Source organism: Lissotriton helveticus, chromosome 5_1 (genome assembly GCF_964261635.1).
Source record: "Lissotriton helveticus chromosome 5_1, aLisHel1.1, whole genome shotgun sequence".
Lineage (NCBI taxonomy): Eukaryota > Metazoa > Chordata > Amphibia > Caudata > Salamandridae > Lissotriton > Lissotriton helveticus.
Window position 1 is genome coordinate 129,625,353 of NC_136065.1, and position 27,920 is coordinate 129,653,272.

Consider the following 27,920-nt stretch of genomic DNA (forward strand, 5'->3'; position numbering starts at 1 on the left):
TTTGAAATAGAAAGTGAAGTCCGCTTAGTTCTCTGAATGACATCCTGGGACTAAGCCTACCCATGGGCGTAGCTTCCATTGGTGAAGCAGGTGCAGTGGCACCAGGGCCCAGAGACCTGATGGGCACACTGAACTCTGATTATTACTATATTTCACTGGCTAAGCCATTAAGCATACCAGAAATGTGTGCATCTCCCTTATACAAAAGAGGGCAGCAAAGCAGAAAGGAAATGGAAAACCTTAGGAATGGGTAGCTAGGGCGCGAGGGAGAGAAAAAGCACTATGGAAGGCATGAAGCACAGTCAAAAGAAACAGAGGGGGTGCAGGCGATGCTATACTGAAGGGCACTGTCTGTAACACATACATGTTCAAGGCAAGTATAGTCCCCAAGGTGATCTTTTGGATCACACAGGATTGGACCACACAGTCCAATTCATGAAAGTGTGAAAGAGGGCACGTGCACCCCACTACCCCTGCCTCGACGTTCTTCAAAAACAAACAAGCATCGGTAAGACAATTAGTCTTGCTGCTTGTCTCCACTCCACACATTTCATACCATCAGTCCTTAGGTGCCCCCAGGCTGCCATTTGGCGGCCTCGCACCCATGGGGGCCCTGCTGGGGGACCCCAGAGACAGTTTGCGGCTGCCTTTTTGTGCCGGACACTCCGGCACAAAAAGGCAGTGAAAAACTGCCATCGTACTCCCTCGGTCGTAAAGAGGCGACCGGGGGAGTACTAAAGGATTTCTGGACGGCAGACGCGCTCTCCGAGCCCGTCATAGGTCATCATGAAATCCGAGTCGGACTCCATTCCGACGAGCCCATCTGAATGGCTCGGTCGGAGCACTTCCGACCGGAATCGGAATCGGCCCCTTAGCCTCAATGGAGACTCGCTTTTCTTACACAATTCCAACAGGAACTAGCCTTAACTATAATATTACCTCCACGAGTGCTAGTGCTCACTCAGCTGACACCTCCAAGACCCCTCTTCAGTGCATACTGAAGTACAGAAGCATGCTGAGACCAGCAGGGATTGACTTTCTCTTTCTGTCTCTTCTCATCCAAGCTCCCCTTTGCCCAGTGATGTCCCCTGGAACGTTCTATCATGGTACATTGCTGGTTTGAGAACCAAACTTACGGATCCATCTTGGTTACCCTTTATAGATTCCTTTGACAATGGTTTGTTGCAGGAAATCTGGCGTACAGAGGCACTCTTTAGGGCAGGATTCACAAACTCTTGCTTTTCAGCTGTGAAGCAAGGTTGAGAATACACTACAGGTGGCTTAACTGTTTGGGTGAAGAATGTGGTAAACTGCAGAGTTAGGATTTTGTGTATTAACTCACCTTTCTGTTAGGCCTTTCATTCCTTAAGGAAAATCTGCAAGTATATATCTTTCATGTGTAATAAAAGTTCTTTCAGCCTGAATAAGGAATTCTTCCTTACTACACTTAAGCTTTTTTTAGATAACGTATCTTCTGACGTGCCGTTAATTGTTGCTGGTGACTTCGATGAAGTATTTGAACCCCCAGACCACTCAGAAGCAGATCTAACTTTGGAAGAAGACTCTGTATGGAGTATCCCAGTTAGACCTTCCTCCTGTAAAAGGATGCTCTGTTTTATCCAGTCAGCTACTGGGCTTGACCTTGAGTCTGACCCTTAGGGCTTGTAAAGGTAGGTCTCTTTCAGACCAAGGAGGTGCACAGACGTTCAAGAGATTAAATCAGTCTAGTAGAATTACTATGTATTGTTGTCTCACCAACTATGCCAATTCATGCAGGACATGGTAGTCATTGAGCGGGAGGATAGGGATCAAAACGCTCCTAAACTCACAATAAAAGCATGTTGCCTAATAAATCAAGCCTTATGGGCGATGTTTCACTTATTAGCAATAAGAAGGCTTAAAAATGGGAGTACGTGTCTTGCGTACTAAAACAGGTGTGCACTAAGATAGCTGACACATTGAAAATTGTGAGCAACCAACTTTTCCTAGGAGTAGATCTCAATGTAATACTCGTATGTCATGAGGAATTGTTTGTTGCTCTGCGTAATATGCTATGTAGGGAGCATAAAAGCTAAAAAAAGGCTTCTCAACATTCCTGATATAACTGCATTTGTAGGCTTGCAAAAGCTGACTTAGTGAGAACTATAAAAGCAAAAAGTAGAGGAGAAATCCCCATTGACAGAAGAAAGTACAAACAAGAGTTGGCGCGGGCCAAAATAAATTGGGAGAACGAGGTCTAGAGTGACTTGATGGAAACAACTAAACATGGCGACTCTAACACCTTCTGGAAAGGATGCTATCCGTAGTGAGGCGTTAAATGTGGGGCCCATATCTCCACATAACCATGCAGTACCTCTTGATCTATCTGATATGGAGCCAATTGAGACTCTAAAGACTAGAGCCCCCGTGAAAACTCCTGGACCAGATTGTATCCTGGCTGATCTGTATGCTGCTGAGACATGTATAGTGGACCCTTAGCTTAATATCCTCTCCCATGCAATCTTAGCTGTCGGAGGTCGGTCTCACCAGTTGAGGGTACAAAAATCAGGACTGCTGGGCCACTCTGGAAATGGGTCTCTGTGGTGCTGACATCTCTCAATGGCTGCTCAGTCTCGGTGCCTTTAGAGTCCCAACTGGACTTAAACAGGTCTTGGCTGCTGCAAGGGGGGTTGGTACCCCAGGTATTGGTCCTGTGTGGCTCCAGTTGGTCCTGGTGTCCTCTCACTTGGTGGGGGGACAGATCTGACCTTACAGAGCATATGTACCTCTTTCTAGGTGGCCTCTGCGTTGGGCTGGCTGGGGAGCGGCAACATGGTAAATCGGACTCTGCTTCTTTGGTGCCCAGTGGACTGCAGGGGAGTAGCTCCTCTGCTCCAAGGGAGATTGCTGCCAATTTGTGAAGGGTTGGCCGTCTACCAGAGCTCTTGGTAGATGCTCAGCTGCAGGAAGAGTCACTCTGTCACAACTATCAAGACTGTGCAGGCAGGCATGGTTTTGGCTCTATAGGTCCACAGCAGTCTTCAGTTCTCATGGCCTTGCGAGTCTTCTTTGTCCTCTTCTGGTTCCGTAAAATCTGAGTTCCGGGCATCAGGGGTGCCACGTTAATACTCAATTTAGGAGCATTAAAGGGAGTGACAGATAGTAGCCAATGGGCTTCTTACTTTTAGGGTGTCTAAACCCTCTATATGATCACTTCCTGTGGGAGATGGGCATAACCCTGACCCAGTGGACTAATTCCACCAAAACCAAGGTGGTGGAATTTTAAGTGCCATGTCGTCTCGTCAGTTTTGTCTGCAGCATGGCACGCAGCCTGCAATGGCAGCTTGCATGATTGTGCTGAGGGGTCCCTTAGGGTGGCACAATAATGCTGCAGCCCTTAGGGACCCTCTTGAGCCTTCTTACCCTAGGTACAAGAGGTAACATTTACTAGGGATTTACAGGGGTTGCTAAAGGTATTGCAAATTGGCCGAACAGTTGTACCTTTTTTGGGAAATAGATCTGGCACTGGGGACCTGGATAGCAGGAACCCAGTGCACGTCCATCAAAATTGTATCAGATACCAGACCAAAAGTGGGGGTGACAATGTCAAAAAGGGGTACTTTCCTATAATGTATATATATTTGTTAAACTGTTTTATGGATATGAATCCGAAATAAACAGATTTGAATGGATGGATCTGGACTAATCTTTATTTTCTTTCTATTCTGATCTTATTTAGGTATTCTAAGCATCTTGTCTTTTAGAAACCCTGACTTCTCTTATAGCATGTGGAGGGGCCGTGAGCCAAGCACGTGGTGAGTATAAAAGATATGCACTGATCAGAACTGAAGTTGACTGAGATTGAGGCATCTAAACATCAAGGTACAATGCAACAGAGGCCAGGACCTTCCCTGGATTTTCATGACATTAACTTAAAATAAATGAACACACAATTAGTCTTAAATACATTAATTTAGGTAGTCAGTGGTTGTCCTGAAAGCCTGCCACGCCTCCAGTAATCCTGGACCTACGCTGGGCATGCTTACATTAAGCTATACACACCTACAGCCAATTGACAAAACAGAACTAGAGAGCAGTATCCTAATGAGAAGTTTCAGGGACCTCCTGCATGGTTACGAAAGTAATGCAGTGTGTGTGCACAACCTATCAAGTCTTATCAGTGTACTCCAAGGCTCATTAAGTGAACCACACGTCAGTGTGGTGGCTCCCAGCCATAGGGGCCTATTATGATAGCGGGCGAATGGCCACCACCTGACCAGCGGTTGCCATCTGCCCACCAGAACTCCCCGCCCGACGACCATTTACCCCCCACATTGGCATGGGTACCGCAGCAGACGGAAAGCCCGTCTGCCACTTTTTCGCCTTCAGGCAATCGTCACGATTGCCTGCCAGGCGGAAAAGGCCCACAATATGGTGGGAGTGCCTTGCAGGCACCGCCATCCATGTTAGGATGAGTGCGTGGGGCATGCCTTTCCATGGCGGAGACTCCGCCATGGAAAGGCATGCAGAGAATGCCTTTGGGGGCCCGTTGCGTGCCCTCCAGGGGGGCGGGGGGCTGGATGCCTGCACATGGGGGGGTACCCATGGTACCCCCCTTCATTGCCATGCACATGGTGGCAGGCACCACGCGGTGCCTGTCACGTTGTGCATGCCAATGCACAACATGCATATTTTGCGTTGCAGCGGGTGCTGCTGACAGCACCGCCCGCAGCAATGTATAATATGCAGGATGCAACCGCCAAGGTGGCGGGCGCATCCTAATTGGCATAGCGGAACCGCCGCACCTCTGGCGGTCAGTCCCGTTTACCGTTACGGGTGCGGGCGGACAATGGGCCCCCAAGTGTTACAAATCATGTATTTCTCCGGGCAAGCCTTGCCTGATGAATCAGGGCAAGTATTTAGAAATGGCAATGCAGTGTAAGAAAAGGAATTCAGGGTGGAACAGCAGATTACTTCAGTGGCACCATACGACTGAAGCCAAAAAAACACAGGAAAGAAAAACAGGGAAGAATGGGTTCATAATCCACCAAACATTCTGCCAATTTATTCCATGAAACTTTGTGCAATTTTCATAAACCTTTGGGAATAATGTCCTTTGTGCAAGTAAATAACTTGTGAAGACTCACACATGGAGACCCAGATTCATAGTAACTAAAAGGGGTAAGTGATTACCACACTTTCGGGCCTCACTCAGTTTTGATTTTCTCTCCATCCAGCTCTAAGCTGTTATTAGAAGAGGAAATTATAAGTCCTACATGCCTTTGGCCTGTTTGTTTTTAGAACTTAGAAAATCAGTTCTGTGGTTCCACGTGGCACTCTCCTGTTAATTTAGAAAGCCATTATTTACTCAGCAATTTCTGGTTGATATTTTCTGAAAATCTGATGTTATTTATACATTTCTTCTAATGATTAAAATGTGTCTTGTCCCCCAAAAATGATTGCTGATGCCCACCACTAGCATTCACCCGCACAAATTAAGCACTGCTCTTAATTGTTTTATACTTAAATGCCCCCTTTCTCGTTTTTCTTTGACTGCTATTTTTTTACCTCTTTGTAGCATTGGCACATTTTTTTTATATTTTAGATTTTTGTATCCTGGGGTTATAAAACCGAGAAAAAGACATGCCACCATTTCTGCATGCTTTCTGCACAGTATCAATGTAAATATGTTACAATTTGTTTTGCTTCTGAGTGATGTTGTGCGATTCATCCCTGACTACTGGGTGAAGAATAATAGGTGTCACTGTATTCAAACCATTACAATTCTAAGGTAGAGTGTTAGTATGTGTACATTACAACCCCTTTCTTTGCAATTTCCATTGCAGGCTAACAGCATTCGCCCTAAGAATGCTAGGGCAAGTTCAACAGTATGTTCCCCTGGATGTAAGTGCCATGTGCAACACACTCACCTGGCTGACTGACAGCCAGAGGCCGGATGGCTCTTTCGTGGAGAAATCGGGCTACTTTCCTGTGAAATTACAGGTAAGGACAGTGGAGAAATGAATTGTCACTGTAGACCTCAGTTGCAAGATCAGTCATTGCCACTAAAATGTCACAGGTTCAGAACACAGAAATTTAAAAAACATAATATCTTATCTTTCTGACACTGGATCAAAGTTCATTAAGTATTGCTAGCAGCCTGCCACCCTTTACCAAATTAATATAATGAAAATAATGATGTAATGTGATTGCCCGAATAAAAGTGTATTGTTATTATAGAAGGTTAGCCATTGAATATGTTGAATACACCTAAAGGGGAAATGGGTCTAATGAGACAGGGATCATCAAGGAAAATAAATTCATTGTAAGTGGACACCTAATTCTGATGTAGCCAGGAGCACCCCTTACCAGCTCCATCGTGATTGTGGCATCCGAGGTGAGTCTGTGGTGTTTCACCCAGAAATTGTGGTGGCTCCATTGAAGATGAAATCTGCTTTCCTCTCTAAAATTGAAGACTTAACATATGACTCAGATTTGGGATTACAGATTCCCCTGGTAATTCCCAATTTCTCAGGGAATATCAGGGTTTCACTTGTAATCCCTGGAAATACCACCCTGGAACACCCGGTACCTGTAACTCTGGGACTGTATAACTAACTATAATGGGAGTCATATCGTTCAAAAAGTCATATAACTTTTGTCGAGGTGTTTTGATATGGTTAATTTTACTTAAATATAGTTACATGGGTGTGGCTATTGTCACAAAAACATGGTTGCAATAGAGCTGTTGTAAGGGTCTCTTGTAGGACCCATCAGATACATTATATGATACAATAATAATGTATATGACTTGTGGAACAAAGACTTATGAGATGCAGTAGATTAAACAACGCTCTGGCATTATAGGGTTGAATTTATGGGACAGGTCAAAAAAAGCCAAGGCGTAGAAGCAGATGTGAGACAAGCGAGATGTGCGTCAGGAATACTTGCAATAAAATCTACCTCGTCGCTAACTACATTGTTATTAAATGAAAGTTGAAAGATTTTGACCTCGGATATTCTGAACCCCAGATCTTCTTCAGGATAGAGAAATATGAAAGTGTGCGATTTTACTATTGCGGCACGTTCCACATAATTATAGATTAGCCACAGTTGCCATTTTATCTATTTTCTGTTGTATAACCTGCAGAGTTTAACGAAGATTGTGTTTCTAGCTCAAACAGATCAAAAGTTACTAAAAACACGGCAATTCATGTTACCAAGCAGTCGAAGGACCTGTGCAATGGTTGACTGGTCATCTTTTTGTTTATTATTACAATATTTAGGTGTTAAACTTGTACTAATGAGGTAACACCAATGCTCAGACAGTGCTATGAAGTGTAAAAATAAATTATTATAGTAATAGTATTACAAAATCTGCCACATTATACCACATGATTTGGCTTCTGTTGCTGCATAATTAGTCAACCTTGCCACATAATTTGGTCCTCGCCTGCCAGTGGGACTGGTTATATCTTGGAAACACTGGCCTCACGTCCAAGTTGCCTGGAGTAGGCATGGATATTATAAAGTTTATCTAAGGCTGACACAGCTAGAATGCACTATGGTGAGAGACTTTATAAGTAGACATTTGTACTAGGTGGGGAACGAAACCCTGTAGATTAGCCGAGTGGTCCTGAGAGATTTGCCAACATTATTAAACATAGGGCTTTTTATGGTCTCGCCTGATGGTGCAGATGTCACTGGACAATAATGTGAGGGTCAATAGAGAGGGGCTTTGGCTCTGTCCACTTGTTGGGAGACAGGAGTACATGTTTTGATCGGGAAGAAGTTGAATGCGGCCAACAAAAAGTGGTTGCCCTCCACACAGCTGTGATCATTTTGTTTATTCATCCAGCTGCCTGAGCTTGAATTTTCAGAGGCACACACATGATATTGTAATGCTATTGAAATGTCTTAGATAAATAAATATTTGTTGGAGTTTTTTTCCCCTGGCAGCAGCAGAGACGGGAGTAGGGCAGTCATTGACCAATATGGATTATTAGGTCTGGCTTTATAGTACAACTGCCACTTGATTATTTAACCTACACCAATATTATTCTACAGTTCTTTTCTTCCACACAAACACATATCTATTCCCATGCTATGTACTTGTAATCCTTCACATTACTGTACAACATAGCTGTAACACCAGATCTATTGGCATATCCACTGCTTCTTTAACCCCTTCGATGCTCATGACGGAACGGTTCCGTCATGAGCATCGGTTGAGCTGTGCTCATGACGGAACCGTTCCGTCATGAGCCCGTTGGCTCATTAGAACCTTCAGCACAGCGCGAAAATTTGCGCCGCGCTGAAGGTGTTAAACTGCTATTTACAAAAGTCTTTGTTGTTTCCTGAAAAAAGCCCTTGAGGTGTCCATGGGTGGTGAGATAGCAACACAAAGTAATATAGCAGCAGTAGTCCACTTTATTACTTTGCTTTTTTCAGAATTGTTAAAAAGAATTGCTTTTGTTGCCACTAGATGTTGGCTGAGGTCCGCTGGTGGAAACATAACATGTTTGAGTCACTTTAAGCGATATCCTTATAAAATCTACCAGCCATCCTATAACCACTGAGTAAATGTGTATATTTGTCTCAAAATACCATAACAAAGACTCTGAGCGAAAAATTATTGCAGTTTTTGATTAAGATAGGTTCTTCTCCATCTCACTGGACCCCTGTTTTCTCCTTTGTGTGAATTTTTGAAAGTCAATTTCTGGCTATGACCAATTTTCCTTCTGCGGGCAGATGACTGCAAAGTGTTTCTCCTACCAACAAAAATAACATCAGTCACTTGGGAGCTGGCCCTGAATGCTCACGGTGGGGTGATGCACATAGGCTGGACCTTGATCGGGATAAAAATGGAAGATTCAGATTGTTTTAGTGTAACAGGTAAAATGTAGTCATTCATTGTCTGGATGATTCAGAACATTGGCAGAAGGTTATGGGTTCTTTGTTCACTAGACCTTTAGTTGGAACGTACTCCGGTAGTCCTCACCACACAATGGGGCCAATTCACAGAAGCATTTGTGAGTACCCGAAGGAGTACTACAGGAGTACCAGGTCAGTGGGGAAGCTCCCACTTTTGTGGGGTCTCCAGTCTCCTGTGAGACTGCCTGAACCATCAAAGATCATTACATTGACCCAAAAGTTTACACATTTGAATTACTCGAAGTGCGTCATTTGTTGAGGCAAGCTGGAATGTATGTGCTGTCTAGGTAACAACATTCTTGACTGCCAGCTTTATGACTCTGTTGACTCCACTGCTCAAGCTCTATGTCCATTTTTTGAACATGGGCACACGTTTAAATTTACCTTAAGACATTTCTTGAGAGACAGAAAAGTCTAAGTTGAGACAGAGGCATCATCTTGTAAAGTTGTAAGTTACAAAGTTTCCTACTTTGCTTCAAAGCTCCCATAAACTTTTCACATATGTCAATACTGTTCCTACTTGACATCCACGAGAGCGGCAATAGGTACTATTTTTTAAGTCGACACTGTTGCAGTGAAGGTGCTTCTTAAAAATTGTTGCTATGGTGATGGTATTTTGCAGAACATCTGGGTCTTTTTCGCCGACTGTGTGTTTTGACTTCCCATTGCAGGGTACGCTGCCCACACAAGAAAAGGAAAAAGCATTGTACATGACAGCATTCGTGCTCATTGGCATTCAGAAGGCATATAAAATCTGTGCGATAGTGGTATGTACCAATCCGGTTACCTTTTTTTATTGCACGTGATGGCTAATGATTGGAAAACATATGTGATCTCACTGTCACTACACTCCTAATAAAACAGAGTAATATTTTTACTGTTATTGTTTCACCTTCCAACCCTACCATTCATGTTTTAGTAAATAATAGAAATGTGTGAGCATGTTTGTATTCATAGATTAGTTCAAACTTTGGCACTATAAGAATGATTCTGTTCAGTAATTTAACAAAATGTACAAGGATGCGTTACATAATTGTGGGGGAAGAGATGGGGCGTTGGGCTGGAAGGGACCACTATTAAACCCCCATCAATCATAATATTGAACAGGTTGGCAGGCACTTCCACAGCTTGGTTAATTAGCTATGTGTAAGTGAACCACACTCCCCCAAGTACTTTAATCCTCTGCAATATGCCATACCCAGTGGAGATGCTTCCTCGCTTCTAGAAATGAAATCATGCGCAGTGCTCTACCTCGATCAATGTTTTTTCTTTATTGATACTGAAGAACAGAATTACCACCATTTCCAATTTATCATAGTAGTACCAGGATGGGTTCACTGTAAACCCCATAAATCATAATGCACTCACATAAACACATATTTATTAGAAACTTAATTGGATTTATTAATCAATTATTATAATTTCAGTTTCAATAAATCTAATAAAGTTGCTTAATTCATGTCTTATAATCAGCCTTTGAAACACAAGAAAAATTCATACCCATTCCATTTCCAGGGCTAAACCTCTTCATTGAGGGAAATCTCATTTACACCTAGCAAATGTAACAAAGCCTACAAGAACAAACATAAGTCTCCTCTCTAACAAATTGCTAAATTTCATTATGTGACAGTCCACATTATAATAATCAAACTTCTTGCCAAATTAATTTCCAAAGGAGTCAAGATTACCCAAGTTCCATGCTAATAAATCTTTCTGTCCATTAATGGCTGATATGCCAATCAGAGCATTCTGTTCCCCTTATCAAAATGTTCGGTGTATAACCAAACAATTTCAAAGCCACATAGCCATAGAATTTCTTTCGTTTTTTTTAATCAGCATGCTTTAATGGTTTTGTTTCCAAAAAGATTCATTTATTTCTACCTCTGTCTTGCTTCTACTTTGAGATGATGATCAACAAATCTATTGTATGAAGAAATATTTTAATAATGCTACGGTTGAGATGTTTTTTCACAAGGATTAAAATAAATAAAACATATATTTTATATACATAATCACCTGCTCCTGGTCTCTGTTTAAGAAAGGCACCTAAGTCTTGCATGGCATCAAGACCTTTTGGGTCTAAGGGATTCAAGAATTCATCCAGAAAATTTCTCTCCTGACTAGCTTTTCCTTAATATCCCTAAATTCCCTCTAAGGTCATTCTTTATAACTTCCAACACTTCAAATGTCATATGGGGTAATTGATGCCCCTTTTCAAGAATCGTTATCTCTACTCTCCTGTCCATCATACCAGCATAATATAAGCTACATGAACATTTGATCCTGTAAATACCCTCTTTACTTTCATATGATGCCTATTATTGTTGCATTATTTTTTTCTCTATGTTTGGATGATACACAATATCTCTTTCAAACCAAAATGTAGTTTGTGCAGTTCATACATCATTTGGTATTTTGTTTTTGATCAGTTAGATGCCACTGTAGTTCTTTTGCTGCAGCTCCATTTCCAGGCCCCTTCTATTTTAATAGGTGACTGTGGGAGTATGCTTAAATAATTTTTTTATTCGGTAGCTTAACCTATTAATCTCCATTTTTTATATACTTTTTTGATTTGATAAGACGAAAAATGTAAACAAGTAAATTAACTGCTGTTCCTCTCCCCTCTTTTTGTATGTAAACAATTCCTCCCTTTTTATCTGCTTGAAGTCATGTAACTAGTTTGCTTGGAGGAGTCTCCTTCGTTATTAGAATTCTGCTGTCGGTGATTGTTGATAATGTAAGATTTTGTAGGAGGACGAGCTTTATACTTTTCACTGGATGACCCCTTGAACATGAGAAGCATTTGCTCAAAGAATCTTGAATGAATGGTTGATAAAATCATAAAGCCATTTGCACCTGCTGGGACCCATACTGCCTTGGGTGTATCACAAATATTTTGCAATGTAATCTTTACTGCAGATTCTCAATATTGCTTTGCTTTCCCAATTTACTATGACCTTCAGTCTTATACAATTGATCTGAAGTTTTTTTAAGTGCCTTGCCACCAAAACAGGATCTTGTAGCACCCGAAGAAGTACAAGCTAAGAGGTAAACATAAGATCAACCAGCAATCTAGTGAGCTGTCTTCATTTTTTAAGATATATTGCCATGTCTGAACTGGGGTGGCGGAGTGAGCTAAAGAACGGTGATGGATTAAACCCAGATCAGTTGACTGGGGGTGAGTGTTTGTATTGTCAACGCTCCGTCCATCACCACCTTTGGTTTTTCTTCATTTTTTAAGAGGCATTGACCTCAATCAAAAATAGAGGGAAGAATCAGGTAATCAAAGAGGTGAAGTATTACGCCTAGAGAATTTTGGGATCTCAGTTACAATGCAATGCGGTGACAAAAACTTACGCCCAGATTGCGGTCAAAGACAGAAGGTAGCATTGAGTACTACTTTGTGGTATGAGAGCTTTTTTGCTTGACATATAATTGGGGTGAAGGTGCTTTAGATATAGTCTCTCTTGCTCCTTTTTCAAACCTGCAATAAAAAGCCTGACACCACTCCATAGCTTACAGAGGATGCAGGTGGCCTTTGATACAATCCTCCTGGCAACAGAAAGTCAGGAAGAGGAGGAATCTTCATAAGAACTCAGAGATGAAAACCAGAAGCAGAATGTTGATGTATGGGATGAAACTGAAGACGTCCTTGATGTAGTTCCTGATAAGTTATGCACTATCGCTGCTGGAGTGAGAGAAATGGGGCAATTCCTTGCAGCATGGTTGATAGCATAATTGATGTAAGTGCAAATGACGTTTATGATGGCCAGGGCTCGCCAGACAAGGGGCATGAATGTGTCCTCATGTAATGCAACTGGTGCTCGTGTAAAACGCTCTGATACCCGATTAGTGTCAAGTTCGCGCTATATAAAACTCTGTAAAATCAAAAAATCAAAAAGAACACGAGACAGCGGTCCAGGGTGCCACAAGCAGTGTGCCTTAAAAGCCTCATATGTGGGGTTATCACCATGCCAGAAAAAGTCACTTCACACAGGGCGTCAAAAATGTGTGCATCTGCCCACTTGAAGAACACTGGGTAATATAACGGGGCACATTCAGGAAATCAGTCGTGGTCGACTATGTGAGGTCATTCGAGACAGCCTGTGTGACGTCATGCATCAAGTCACAAACAATTCGTTATTTTTTTAGGACAGATAACGTAGCAGATGCTCCTTAACGGGGTAATTTCAGCACATTAGTAATGTTAAATTAGAATTACGTCATTAATTTGTTAAATTCTTGCCCCAAATTTATATCCTCATCTTTACTCTGCTGCTAGTGTGCGCACTCACTGCAGCCTCAATGACACTGAAGTGCTTTTTCCAAAAGTGCTTGTGTTTTATACCAACGTTGCATACTTTTTTTTTAAGTCGGTCAATTGGTCACTCAGGGAAGAAACACTTGTGACGATTATTTACTCTCTGTTTGCTGCACTCATGGAAACTTCATAATCCTAACGAGTCCATGATATTTTCTTGACTCATTTAAGTAGTGCAGCTTTTGTGTTTTAATCAAGTTGGGATGCCGCAAAAACCTGGGCATGGCAGCAGGCTGGGACATCTGCAGCCCCTGCTGTGGTGCACTTATGCACATAGATAAATAACACCACTGAATTGTTTATGAACTGAACTGCACCATATATTCAGCGTACAACTCAGAAATAAGTTAAGCGGTCGAGCTCAGCGCCTTGTGGGGAAGTTTCCCCCGCATGCCAACATCTGAAAAACATGGCCAAAGGTTGTATCTTTACTTCATTATGTGCCAAAGTAGCCAGGCAAATGGTGCCTCTGTAACTGCATAAGCAGTCTACGCCACTGTAGTCGAATCAAAATATCCCGGCCATCATCATCTTTCCAGTCTGATAACTTGGCCTCGGTGAAGTGGGCAACAACAGACCCACATCACCTGAATTGATGGGTATTTCAGAGGAAGACAGACCCTATCTTTTTTTAACGTTCAAAGATCTAAAGAACCAGGTGACCAGGGCTAAAAAAAAGCAGGGCCTTACAATGTGCTTGTGGTGGTGGTCCAACCACTTTCACCACTGTGGGTCGGGAAACATCGTTTGCAACGCGGGGATTACATCGCGATGCTATTACATCGCGGTTTTCACAACGCAAGTCGTTACAACGACTTGTGCTAGAAGGCGCTCTAGGACAAGGAATAGTATAATTTACTATCCAACACCTTCCCTACTGTACGTAGACTGGAGTTGGAATAGTAAATTAAACTACTCCTAAGCCCAGCGCCCTCCAACGCAAGTCGTTGTAACGATGTAACGACTTGCGTTATAAAAACCACGATGTAATGTACCGCAATGTAAATGTATGCGTTGTAACGTCGTACATCCCTGCGGGTCTTCCCACAATATTTTGAGTGTGGCGGTCAGATGCTACAGGGCCAGGATTCAGCAGCAGCGGCGCAGTGGAAAGGGCCAGGAATATGCTGTTGGCACCACTGAGAATATTTTTACTTTCATTTCCAACACCCTTTTCATGGCAGTGCTGCGGCTTCTGCGCCTGGGGGTACATGTGCCCCCCTGGAATGGAATCCCGTTCCTGCACTGTATGACATGTTCAACATGGTGAGTGCCATACCATGCCGGAAACGTGCTGTAGGCGCTGTCACAGTGGTGGTCTGCTGTTAAGGCTCTCCTATAAGCCTTAACCAGCCGCTGCCGTGAGACTGCTGCAGCACGGACCATCCACCAAGGATTTAAGTCATAATCCAGCTGGTGAGCGAGCAAACGACAAGCTTGGCGGTCCTCCTGCCGACACGGCGGTCCTCCTATTGGCACGACGATGGTGGGCCGACAGGAAGACTGCCAAACTCGTCACAAGGCCCTAAGACTTTATGGTTGATGGCAGCTAAAGCAATGCGGGACCCGTCTATGCACTTATGGAGAGAACAGCACCTTGCAGGGCAGTGTGCATCAATTTTTCCAATCTCTACTGGTAAGGGCAATTCCCTCTTCCGCCATCCCAGGGGTCATATTTGTGAGACGGTGTAAAGGATATACCAAAGACTGTATGCGTTCAGGGCAGGAAGAAGCTCTCCATCTGATGCTGGCCTGCACCTACTGGAAAGTGGTGTTTAATCTTTTTACTAATATAATAAAGAGAGAGCCCAAACCTTTGAGGCAGGTAATCTCAGGAACCACAGCACCAATCACAACACCCAATACAGCGTTGGAAAGGGCAGTTGCAGCAGAAGGACATAGGCTATGCAGACGCCCACCATATACATTTAAAAGGTAAAAGAATCATGCCAGCAAAGTAGTCCCTTGTGGGCGTGTCAGCGTTGTGCTGTGGGCGTGTGCTGTGGGCGTGACAAACGCAGGGGGGTGTGTGGTACATTCCGCCCTTCATGCCATGTCTCATATTGTGTGCTGTGGGCGTGTGCTGGAGACGTGGGCGTGTGCGGGGCGCGGGATTACGGAAAAAAAAGCGAGCGTTGTGCCCCATATTTCATTGTTTTTTCTTCCCAGGTTCTGTACATTCCAGCTCCGGGTGTCCACCCTGCTCCCTTTAAATACCCCTGCACCCCATAATCATAACCCACCCTTACTCCTTAAAGTAGCCCAACACCCTTAAACACTAACCCATCTTAACCCTATAAATATACCCTGTACCCCAAAACCCAAACCTATCCCTAAACCCTAAAAATACCCCTGTACCCGAAAACCCAAACCTAGCCCTGAACCCTATAAATACCCCTGTACCTCAAAACCCAAACCTACCCCTGAACCCTAAAAATACCCCTGTACCCCAAAACCCAAACCTACCCCTGAACCCTAAAATACCCCTGAACCCCAAACCCCAAACCTAGCCCTGAACCCTTAAAATACCCCTGTACCCCAAAACCCAAACCTACCCCTGAACCCTTAAAATACCCCTGTACCCCCAAACCCAAACCTACCCCATAACCCTAAAAATAACCCTGTACCCCAAAACCCAAACCTAGCCCTGAACCCTAAAAATATCACTGTACCCCAAAACCCATACCTATCCCTAAACCCTAAAAATATCCCTACATCCCAAAACCCAAACCTAGCCCTGAACCCTAAAAATACCCCTGTACCCCAAAACCCATACCTATCCCTAAGCCCTAATACTAGCCCTGTACCCCATAACCCAAAACTTTTTCTGAACCCTTAAAATACCCAAACACCCCAAAACATATACCTCAGTACTCCAAAACATATACCCCTATACCCATACTTACCTTATCCAAACATTAAAAATAAAACATGCTTTTACCATTCATGCATTTACAACGAATTTCGTTGTAAATGTATGCGTGGTAAAGCATATAAAATGTAATGCCATGCGTTATAATGGCATTGCGGAGTCATGGTACTTTCGTAATGAAAGTATGCGGAGTGATGGTATGCGGAAAGAAACTTGCGGAATAATGGGTGTTTACCCTCCCCCGGTAAGTACATTGTTGGCACGGTGGCCCACATCTCCGGCAACATACTCATATTTTTTCACCACCGATTTGAAAAATGCACAGGTCTCTCTCATTGATGGCCAGCACCGACATATACTTTTAGACACACCCCCCGCCACAAGTTCTAGAATTGCGAATTTTAGAGCTGGGGAGCTACGTTCGAATCTCGGCATCAGCTCAACATCCTGTGATTCCAGGCAAATTGCTTTGTCTCCCCGTGCTTACCACAAATGAATGTGTTCTTCTCTTAATGTAAATTGTGCTCATGCCATGTTGTCAAGTTCGCGCTATATAATATTGCAAGGAAAAATAAAGTAGGGAAACTCGAGTTCACACACTACTGAACGCGCACTCTTAAGTGCATCAGCAGTGCACTGTGAATCAGAGCGTTTCACAGGCCTGTCACCGATAAGAAATGCTATCAAAACGAAATCCTACAAAACAATATACTACTGGCCGGCAGCAATTCATACCCGGACAACGTCGGGACGGGCTGCTAGTACATGAATAAACTTCTACGCCATCTGCATTGTTCTGTAGGCTTTGAGCTCACAGTAAGCCGGATGGATGTTCCAGGACCTGCCTGGAGTGCCAGGTTTAAAGGGTGGCAGTGCGTCGCTGCAATCCAGCCTTGAACAAAGAATGTCGAACTTGGGCTTCTCCATTTATCAAACGAACGGCATCAGAGAACCTGAAAAGGTCCATGGACAATCTTAAAACCAGTCCTTCTCAAGATGGTGGTCTCTATATGGAATGTTAGTCAAGGTTCCCAATCTAAGATGGAGTAGTAACTTTCTTATGTATGTCAGTTCCTGTTTGATTCCTATATAAATGGGAAATCGCAAGATGATGTGTCACAACACAATCATTCCCTTATTTTTTATGATGTTCTTAGCCTCTTGCTAATATTTTTGTTACAGCTTTTTGCTTTTAGCAGCTTGACCTTCTGGATTCTATGCTTACCTCTTTTCTCCTTCTTGGTGTCAGTGGGAGTTTAGTGCTGACCTGATTTGTTCAGTATTAATCTTCATCTTCAATCGAGATCAACAAATTTGGCAAAGAGGTAGTTTAGGTTCCCTTTGTGGATTTTCCTCCTAACTGGCACTCACATCAGGAGACACTTTGCACCTTTCACGTATAGTTGTCTTTGCAGGAAGTCGATGCGGCTACTAGGAGAAGTCGTGCTTTCATCCAGTAATCAAGAAGGGAGCTCAAAGGACCTTCCCAGAGTCTAATCTTGAACACCATATTAGTGTTCTATTACTTATTTTTGAAGTGTTTTGGCAGACAACAGGCTCCTAAATTACAAAACAGCAGCTAGAAAATCTTCCTGGCAAAGGTATGTATGTTAGGGTATTTATTGAAGCCTTGCTGGGAAGCAGTAGAATGCTGACAGCACCGGCAAGGCCGCGGCCAATCAATCAATCAATCAAGTTCCTTGTAAAGCACGACTACTCACCCGTTAGGGTCTCAAGGCGCTGAGTGGTGGTGGAGAGGGGTGTCTGTGGTTCAGTCAAAGATACAGGTCTTGAGGTCCTTCCTGAATTGAGGCTGCGACAGTGATTGCCTGAGATAAAGAGGCAAGGAGTTCCAGGTCTTCGCAGCGAGGTAGGAGAAGGATCTTCCTCCAGCCGTGGTCTTGTAGATCTGTGGGATGGTGGCCAGTGCCAGTTGGTGGAGCAGAGACGTCTGGTGGGAGTGTAGAAGGAGAGTCGGTGTTTGAGGAATGCAGGTCCGGTGTTGTGGAGGGCTTTGTAGGCGTGCGTGAGTGTTAGTGAGTGTAAATGAGGGGAAACATCACTTACAACGCAACTTTTACCACGCAGTGCCTTTACGACGCAACTTTTACAACGCAAACCATTACAACGCATTGCGCTGGGGGGCGCTCTAGGATAGGGAATGTATTTAATATACTATCCAACACCTTCCCTACTATTCACAGGGACTGGAGTTGGAATAGTAAATTAAATAAATCACTATCCAGCGCCTAAAAGCACTATGCGTTGTAATGGTATTCGTTGTAAATACCGCGTTGTAAAGGCATGCGATGTAAAAGTATGCGTTGTAACGTCATACATCCGTAAATGAGTCATATTGTGTTTGTCCTTGCATCGCTCTCAGTGAATATCCTGCAGCAATGCCATGAGTTTCTGTCCTCTCAGCACTGCCCTCAGTCAGCTCTGTTACAAGGATTTGAGAAGCCACAAGGAAAATTACATTTTGCCATTTTGGTGCTCCGTGTTCTTAGCATCAGAGCTATTTTAATACCTTCACTGCAATCTGGTACCACTTAGCGTAGCAAGGATGGGGAAACATCACTTACAACGAAACTTTTACAACGCACTACCATTACAATGCAACCATTACAACACAAACTATTACAACGCATTGCTCTGGGGGGCGCTATAGGCTAGGGAATAGGTTAATTTACTATCCAATAACCTTCCCTAGTGTCCACGGGGACTGGAGTTGGAATAGTAAATTAAACTATTCACTATCCAGCACCCAGAAACACTATGCGTTGTAATGGTATGCGATGTAAAAACCGCGTTGTAACAGCATGCGTGGTAAAAGCATGCGTTGTAACGTCATACATCCCAAGGATGCCATGGGCCCTAGTGCAAGCAATGAAAAGAGACCCTTTGACAGCTGTTGGCATAGTAAAATACAGCTACAGCAATTACCAAGGTTCAAAGTGCCCCAGTGGCACTGCACCCGCTGGACTAATGCTACCTACACCCCTGCCTACAGAGGCTGTCTACAATCATGGCTGCCCATGTCCTTTTCACAGCTACCGATGCAACGTGTCTGAATGTAATTATTGTAACTGTAACTTGCTGTGCCCTTGTATCATGCTGCTGCTGTAAAGCGCTCTGAATGATGCCTTCGGGCCATGTCCGCGCTATATCAAATTTCAAAAATAAAAATAAAGAAATGCTACTTCTCTTCCCGGAGTCACACTCCAGTGCTGGCATCTTCCAGCACCCCTTTCATTGTGAGCCCCCCTGAGTTTTCGTCCAGCATTCTGTACGGTGCACAATAATACACACAAGAAAAAGGCAGAAGTCTACGTTGTTGAAGTGAATTTTGTATTTTTGTGCGGACTACTTCGGTGCTTCGATTGGTATTGTGGCGCTGCGGTGCGTGTTATTTGTGTGGCTACAAAAACGCAGCTTTAGAATGGAATGGTGTTAAGAAACGATATTGTTATTTTCAGGATGTCAGCATTTACACCATATAAGAGGAGCATTAAAATAGAAACTATAATCAGATATTTCATCTTTCATCCACCCTAGCCGTTTCAAGCAGGCAAACTCGGGCATCAGTTTAATGTGCCAGGTACGTGTATATATGGTAATGATTAGGCACAGTCGACCATGAGCACTGTGGAGTACGAGCAGCCTCTGCTGGCAAGAAGTAGTATTACATGCCTGTGTAACTAAGCAATTTGAAAAAAAACCAAAATCTGAGTCACAAAACCAACGACATAAAGGTGTATCTGCCTCTTGTAGGGTACTACTGCCTGACAGAAACTTCTCTTTTATAACTGTTGAGGTCCCAGTACTTAGAAAAGCAAAGGACATATACAGCATGGTCAGAAACCAAGCTCTGAATGCAGGATGCCAGGAGGTAGCTCCATACTCTGCAGTACTAGGCAGTAAGGAACCCCAAGAAAATCAAGTGTACATCTCATGGTCTGTGACCAAGCACTGAATACTGCATGCAACTCACAAAGGGCAGGCTACATACATGGATCGACGAAACCACGTAAACAGGGCAGATTGATTGAAGAAACCACATAAACAGGGCAGTTTGATTGGGGCAGATTTACGAGCCCCTAGCGTCACTTTTTGTGACACAGCAGCGGCGTAAAAATGTGGCCCATTTACAACGTGACGCATCTAGGGAGATGGTTCATGTTGTAAAGACTTGCATCACATTATACCTGCATCAGGTATAATGTATGCAGGATGGGTATTCCAATGCAAAAAAGCCTTGTAGAAGTGACACAGTGATATCTACAAGATTTCACTGCACCACTCCTAGGACATTACTGCGTCAAATTCTTATGCCTGCTTGCGCAAGGAGTGACCCAGCACAATAGGGATAGGCCTCCCCCTGCATTCTGCAATGCTTGCGACACGACTCCAGCAATGCGTGCCTTTTGCGTCAATAGATGCGTCAGAATTTCTGATGCATGCGCCAATCCTTGCGCCATGGTGCGCAGTATTGTAAATACGACGCATCTATAGTGGCGCAAGGGTTTTTCAAAGTGGCGCAGGGAAAGTGACGCATCTTCATAGATGCGTCACTTTCTTGTAAATCTGCGCCCTTATGCTCTTCAACGATGCACTGGTAGCACAATATACAGGCATGCTGACCATATATGGCATGCATCTGGCTGGGCATTGTATATTGTATGGTACATCTGAATGTAGCAGGGAGCGGGCTTCCATGAAGATGCTACACAGGACTATTGGGCAATCACGGCATGTTGTCCATGGTCATTAGTATCATTGGTCATCACATATGTGATGCGATGGGAACAGGGCAGAGCTGTAAGCTGTACCCAGGACCACGAGCTGTGTTACAGGCTAGGCACGAGGCATGGCTGATGGTCTAGCCCTCTGCACAGAGCTACTTCCCATTGCATCTTCTGGGCGCTACCTATTGCCTCAAGATTGGCTTGTACAGTGTACCTCTGTCCACAATACTTCTTAGGAGAGTACATCATTGCCTGAACTATGTTTAAATGCCAAGTTTAGTAGTGTTTCGTTCAGAGTGGTCAAGAGGCGGAAATGTTTTTGGAAGGGGATTGGGGGGAGGGGGCTATAAGAGGTAGTCGAAAAGTTTTAAATGTTCTATTCACCCCATAGGAACATTGAGTTATGGCCACAGTAAACACTGCACGTATCAATATCAAATCTGGCATTAAGCAGAGACGTCAGCATTAAGTGTGTGTAGTATTTATTTGGTAAAAAACGGAATATACTTTCTTGATAGATTTCCGTACAAAGGAGGGTTAAAAAAAAAGCATTTTATGTTGACAGGTTTATCATCAATGGTAGTAAAAGTGGCAAAATTGAACTATAACATCCCAAAAAAGTGCAATATTTAATACAAGGATTTTGAAGGTATATGATGACCTTGGAAGAAACACATCTTAAGCATGTTAAACAATTTTTAGGGCATGAACTAGTGTGAACTCATATTCCTATTGCTGTCCCTCCGCTTACACCACATCTGTCCAGAGAAATCCTGCAAGCCTACTTGTCACATGTCATTTACCTCAGAACTATGGTCTCTAGCTTTGGTAAGTTGACTCCAGCTTGCTGAGCCTGCAGCCCAGTTCTAGGGATCTCTTCCACAGAAGGTCAAGGTTATCTACTTGCCTGTTGTCACTTATCAAAACTTGCTCAAACTATACCATTTGGATCCAAATTTCAACAACTTCCTGGTGGACACCCACTACAGTAACTAGGTAGTGCTTTAGTTGTCTGCCTCCCTGTAGCCCTGTAGAAATCCCACCAGTGTAACCTGCTCCCATGGAAACTCAGAATTAAGAATGCAGTCTGGGGTTTCTTACTAGCTTCTACAATGGCTGCAACATATCACTTTCTTCACAATACTTCTCGCTGATGACTTAAGAGATGTCATTTTTAACATGTCCACTTCTTTTTCAGAGAGTCAAAGATGCCATAAATAAGGCTGAGGCCTTTTTGATGAGCAAAGTGCTGTTTGCAGAGAGCACCTTTACAATGGCGATAAGTGTATTCGCTCTGGCACTTACAGACCCCACCAAGGCAGTCACACGCCAGGCCTTCACTGCATTGAAGAAAGAAGCTTTCATCAAAGGGCAAGGTAAACAACCCATGTTCTAGTGAGAAACCGAGTATCGCATATTTGTACTCTACGTATTAATGTATATTGCAGCAGCATCTTCTGGTCTTTACACTTTCTGCTCCTGAGCTTGTAGTAGAAGAAAGGACAACAATAACTGTATTCCAGGATGCTGGGAAGTGTGGTAGCCATCTAACCAATTTGATTATCCTAATGGGCCTGATTATGATGCCGGTCGGATACATTTCCGCGGTCCTGTTGGAGGCGGTCAGACCGTGGCGGTATCGTCGTAAGAGGTTCGTCCGACCGCCGGATTACAATACATGCATCTGTCTTCCAACCGACCGCTGAAAGACCGCTGACTCCGACAGACTTTCTCTGACCACCGAGGTGCAAAGCGGGCCCAAACCGCTCGCTATCGCCTCAAAGCTGTTGCTAACATCAGTTAGCGACAGCTTGCTAATAGGGCGATATAATTATCGCCGCTTAGCGGCCGAAAACGACTGCTAAAGCGGCGATAATCTAATATCGCCAGGCTTGGTAATATGTCCCTGCATTCTATATTGTTAAATGAAAGATTGATGTAGCGATCTATCCAGAGGATAAATTGCACAATATGCAACCAGGAAACCTGGACTCAAGTTCCAGCATCCTCACTTGAGCACATTCTGTGATCCTGGCCAAATCTTTTTATTTCACAGTGCCTCATTTTCCTTGAACCAGCACTATGAGAGAGTTCTGTGAAGTAATGTAGTACAGGATTTGCACTATGCAAAAACGTCATTTTTGTCCGGTTTTACTTGTAATAATGTTGCTTCAAATATACAATCTATGGCCGTATATACAGTGCACGTGACAGACCACAACTCAGTCCCATGCTTTTGAATATAGTGAGGTCTGCTTCAACATTTCTCCTAGATATAGGTACCTATCTGGCCTTTAATCCAGTGCATGTTAAATGTCTCTTTGCCCATTGTATGACGTAGCTAACAAAGGAAAAGATGGAACAACCACTAGTAAAACCTTTGTTATGAGGAACAATGAATCTGGCCGCCTGGGCAATATATGCAGCACATAAGCGGTCCCAGGTCTGTTCATAACAGTGAGGCGGTCAGAAAACTCCTTTGAGCACACGATTTGGTTTACAACAGTTTCGAAATTAATGGGAAGAACAACACACAACTATAGGGACGAAAGTCCCTGCTAAGGGCGGACAACTATGCAATCTGGTCCTTCCGCTTGACGGTCTAGCAGACCCTGGTGTAGATTTGCAAGCCCCTTGCGCCACATTTGCGTCACTTTTCCCATGTTAAAAGTGGCACAAAAGTGGCGCAAGAGGCTTGTAAATCTGACCCCATATGTTTTGGGCGACTAGAGTTTCACCAGCGGGGCTTTTCCGCCATAGCCTGCAATAGTATTGGAAACCCTGCTGATGTGACCTGTGCACGCACAGACAGTAATCTTTGAATGCTTTTCTCTCAATGTTTATCATTACTTTACAGTTACAAGATGGCTGCCATATTGAGAGCAATGCATAGGAATATTGGAAAAGTACACTTATTATATAGTACACCATAGGAAACAAGCATAAGGAAAGTCATCAACGTTGTGCATGTTAAATGACAGATCTGTTGGCTGGTAAATGCTTATTGATCTATGTTTATGCTGAATTGGGATTTTTATTTCCTGAGCACTGGCTGACATTGCTTTGTGTAATCTGATAGCTCTTCCAGGAGCGGCCCATCCCCTGTAAAAGTGGCGGGGCGGGCTGAGTAGGGAGGTGGAGAGATAGGAGATAGGAAAACACTTTTTTTTAAACTTACCAACGTCGTCGTCTTCCGCATCGTGCACTTTCTGGTTCTGGGACAGGCTCCCAGACTGCACTGTGGCCAATTCTGATGCTGCGTGAAAGCAGCGTCAGGTTTGCCTGTGCGCTTGGTTTTTGCACTCCTAGGCAGACTGGTAGCCTGTGCTAACTCTCTCCAGCCCCAGCAACGCAGCTGGGGCTTGATAGAGCTTCACTGTGCATGACGGTTTGGCCGGCCTGAGACAACCCGCCAAACCATCCTGCGTAGTGAGGGGAGTGAACTACCACTCCCCCACCAACAGTGTCATCCCCTTGACCCGCCCCCAAGACTCATCAGAGTCCTGCGGGAGGGTCCAGGGGATTAAAATAAAACGATAATAAAATAGGTTTAAAGCCTGTTTTGTTGTCGTTTTATATGAGAGTGGTGGCAGGGGAAGGCCCTCCTCCACCCTAATGGAGAGGCCGCCACTGGGCTCTACTTTATTTTTCCAAGTGAAGACCCTTTTTATGGTCTGGCTTGACAGATCATCTGTCGCTAGACAATTATCTGATCATCACTAGAGAGAGACTTTGTCTCCGACCACATGTTGGGAGCCAGGAGTACGTGTTTTGATTCAGCAGAAGTTGTGTGCTTCTACAAAAAAGGGATTACCCTCCACACAGCTGGCAGCATTTTGTTTATTTATCCAGCTGCCTGAGGTTGATCTTTCAGGACCACACACATGACATTGTAATGCTACTAAAGTGTCTTATTAGATAACAAGATAATTTATGGTGTTTTTCTCTGGCAACAGCACAGATTGGAGGAGGGCAGTCATTAACCTACATGGATTTTTAGGGCTGACTTGTCAGTGTGTTTATAAGCTAAACCTATTGGCATTGCAATGCTTGTTTTCCTTATTTTAGTAAAGTGACGAGTGAGGAATCTCTGTACTCATGGCGTAATCTCCGCACTGAGCACTGCTGTGTGGAGATTCAACCCGAGTGCATAGATTCTGCCACGAGTGAGGAGACTCCATACTCATAAATTTACGAGTCGTAAGTCCCTTTGTAAATCGGGCCCTTTGTGTTCTTGATTTTCTTCCCATAATTTAGAATACTTACATACATGTTTTAGTATGCATTGAATTTAGAGAGTATGTTCTCCAAGGAAGAGCACTTAAAGTAACACTGAAACTGTCCAATAGTAAAAGAACAAAAATAACTGAAAGCCACTGGTAAATGATGTGGTACAGGCCAAGACACAGGAGTGGGGGGACAAAGACAAGATAGTGTTGTAAGTTGTGAGCAGATCCACGTGGAGAACTAATCAAAACAATATTAAGATCAAGGAGGGAGAAAGAATTAGGCACTGAAATGGGGGTGAGTTATTGACTACACCTGGTAAATACTGTTAATTCAGAGTGAGGTATTTACTGATCGCAGTTAATACCCCGTACACTGAATTCCGCCCCCACAACAAAATGGAGAATTGAATGCAGAATTGTTGCTTTTTACATCAAACTCTGCACATATTGAACTTTACAGTGAATTTTTCCCTCTGGATAATCTGACCAGGTTTGACCTGCCAGATGTTGCCAGATGAAAAAATGCAGGGTTGTGGCAATGACTGCAATCGTCTTAAATCTGGATTTGTGGACTAACAGAAGTTAAAACACATATCACAATTTCTTTGGGAACCCGTAATTGGGATCTAACTGTAGGATTAAGAAAAATGGAGGAGCAGGAATTAACCTTCGGAAATATGATGGGGTAAGGCTAGGGATACATTTACAAACAAGAAAATGTAACTTAAGATGGAGGCGAAAAGGAAGCCAGGCAAAGTATGCATGTGAGCGGTACAAGGTAGTTTGAAGAGAAGTGGGGCTACACAATTTAACATAGATCAAATGGGGAGAAGATTGCAAGAAGGAAGAACATGAGGAGGTAGGTAGAGTACAGAAGACAAGAAACAACCAGAGTGACAATGAGAATGATATTTGTTTGAACAGTAATGAAATGATGGATTTATGTACAATAGCTAATAGGAGTATTATTTGCAATAGAACCAAAAGTAGTAAAGCGTACTACTATGGTTACTGTATATTATCAGATCAAGCATTTACATTTTGAACCACTTTGAATCGTAGAGTGTTGTGAAGGTAGCGCTATAAGTGTACATTTGACTATTTCTAGTAGTAGGAAGAATGATACAAGTGATTGTACAGAAATAGTAGTACAGGTAGTAATCACAGTGGTGCAGTTACTACTTCAATTGCAACTACTACTGTTAATATTAAATGTTAACATTAAAATAAAACTAGTACTAGTGGTTTAATATTATTATTTACCATAGTAGTAATAGTAATACAAACAACTGTGGAACTATTAATGGTAGTAAAAGTAGAGAAATCTACAACAATCACTGGCTTGTTAGAACTATAGTTGACCATCAGCCATTATTGAACCTGTATTTATTAGCAGTCTGAATGCAAATTATAAAAGTTTTTTAGTTTAATTTCCAGTTGTATGGCACTACTTTAAAGTAGATTGTCTTGTGCCTTGTATTTATCTTCCAGATGAGGCACCCGTCTATCGATACTGGAAGGAGACTCCCAAAGCACTGGATCCAACCAATCCCAACGTGGGAACTGCACATACAGTGGAGACCACTGCCTACGCTCTGCTAGCAACTCTGTACATCAAAGACATCTCCTACGCCAACCCCATCATGCGATGGCTCACGGAGGAGCAGAGATTTGGTGGTGGATTCTATTCTACTCAGGTATCAAGTTTTTACAATAATAACATTATTATAATTATTATTATTAGTCGTAGTATTACTACAACTAATATAGTTATCATTGTTATTATTATTATTATTATTATTAATAATAATATTATCAATAATAATACACAACAACAACATTAACAGCATAATGTAATATTATTCTGTTTGATATAGTACTTTGGAAAAGTGTGGCTCAATGGTCAGAGCGGCAGACCCTGATGCAGAGGTCTGGCCCGGGACCAGGGTTCATTCCCCGCCTCGGCGGGTCTTGGGCTCAAAATTCCACAGACCTGATCATTCTCGCCTCGGTGCCTATTCCAATCATGGAGTCCCACTCTGCAACTCTGGGCAATAGCTTGCTTAATCTCCACAATGGCCCCCACAACGCTAAGGATGCCTGGCGCCTCCACCTTGGGGGTGCCCAGGAGTGGACACCTCACAGGGAAAGCCAGGATGGGTTCCACAGCGATATTCGTACAAGCACCTTGAGACCCTTGCGGGTGAGTAGTGCGCTATACAAGTATCAATTTACAATTTACATGTCTAAAAAGTTCATGGAACGTCCCACAGTAGTTTAAAATTCTAAATTTAGCGTGGGGCATCTTCCTCTGATGATTCCTCCATGCACTGTATGTCAATTTGTGCAGAAAAACAAAATGGAAAGTGGTAAAACATGAGGTTTTACCACTCTGTAGGGAAGAAACTGCACGTTATTCCACATTTTCAATTATCAAACTAAGTATTGTGAGCAGAAAACATGCAGTGATGGTATTTCCCCTGGGCTGTATATGCACTCTCGATCAAAGCTGTGCCCAGAATGAGTGGCTGCAGGCCATCAGTCGCAGTTTGGTGCTAAATCTGTGGTAATACCCCCATATAAAACTTTATAAATAAATAAACGTGTGTATTGCAAACCAAATATGGAGTACTACCCAAATAAAAAAAAAAATTGCATGTAAATCTGGGCCACTCTGTGATTATCAGTTTTACCACAGTTTTCTGCATTACTGATTAGAGGAGGTAATACCATTATTATTATAAATTTACCTGCAAATCTGTTTTTTGATGTACAATAAGCAGTAGTTTGGTAATATCTCTTTGTTCAAAATAGGAAGTACCCAATAAATGTTCAGT

General features: G+C 43.2%; 1 protein-coding gene across 1 annotated transcript in view; it reads left to right on the forward strand.

Annotated features, from left to right (window-relative positions):
- C5 (complement C5) overlaps positions 1-27,920 on the forward strand; it is a 354,269-nt gene that overhangs the window by 240,181 nt on the left and 86,168 nt on the right. The window contains exons 25-29 of the mRNA XM_078641875.1: positions 3,719-3,794; positions 5,826-5,982; positions 9,585-9,680; positions 22,053-22,230; positions 26,575-26,780. Coding sequence (XP_078498001.1) covers positions 3,719-3,794; positions 5,826-5,982; positions 9,585-9,680; positions 22,053-22,230; positions 26,575-26,780 — 713 coding nt within the window. The remainder of the gene's footprint in view (positions 1-3,718; positions 3,795-5,825; positions 5,983-9,584; positions 9,681-22,052; positions 22,231-26,574; positions 26,781-27,920) is intronic.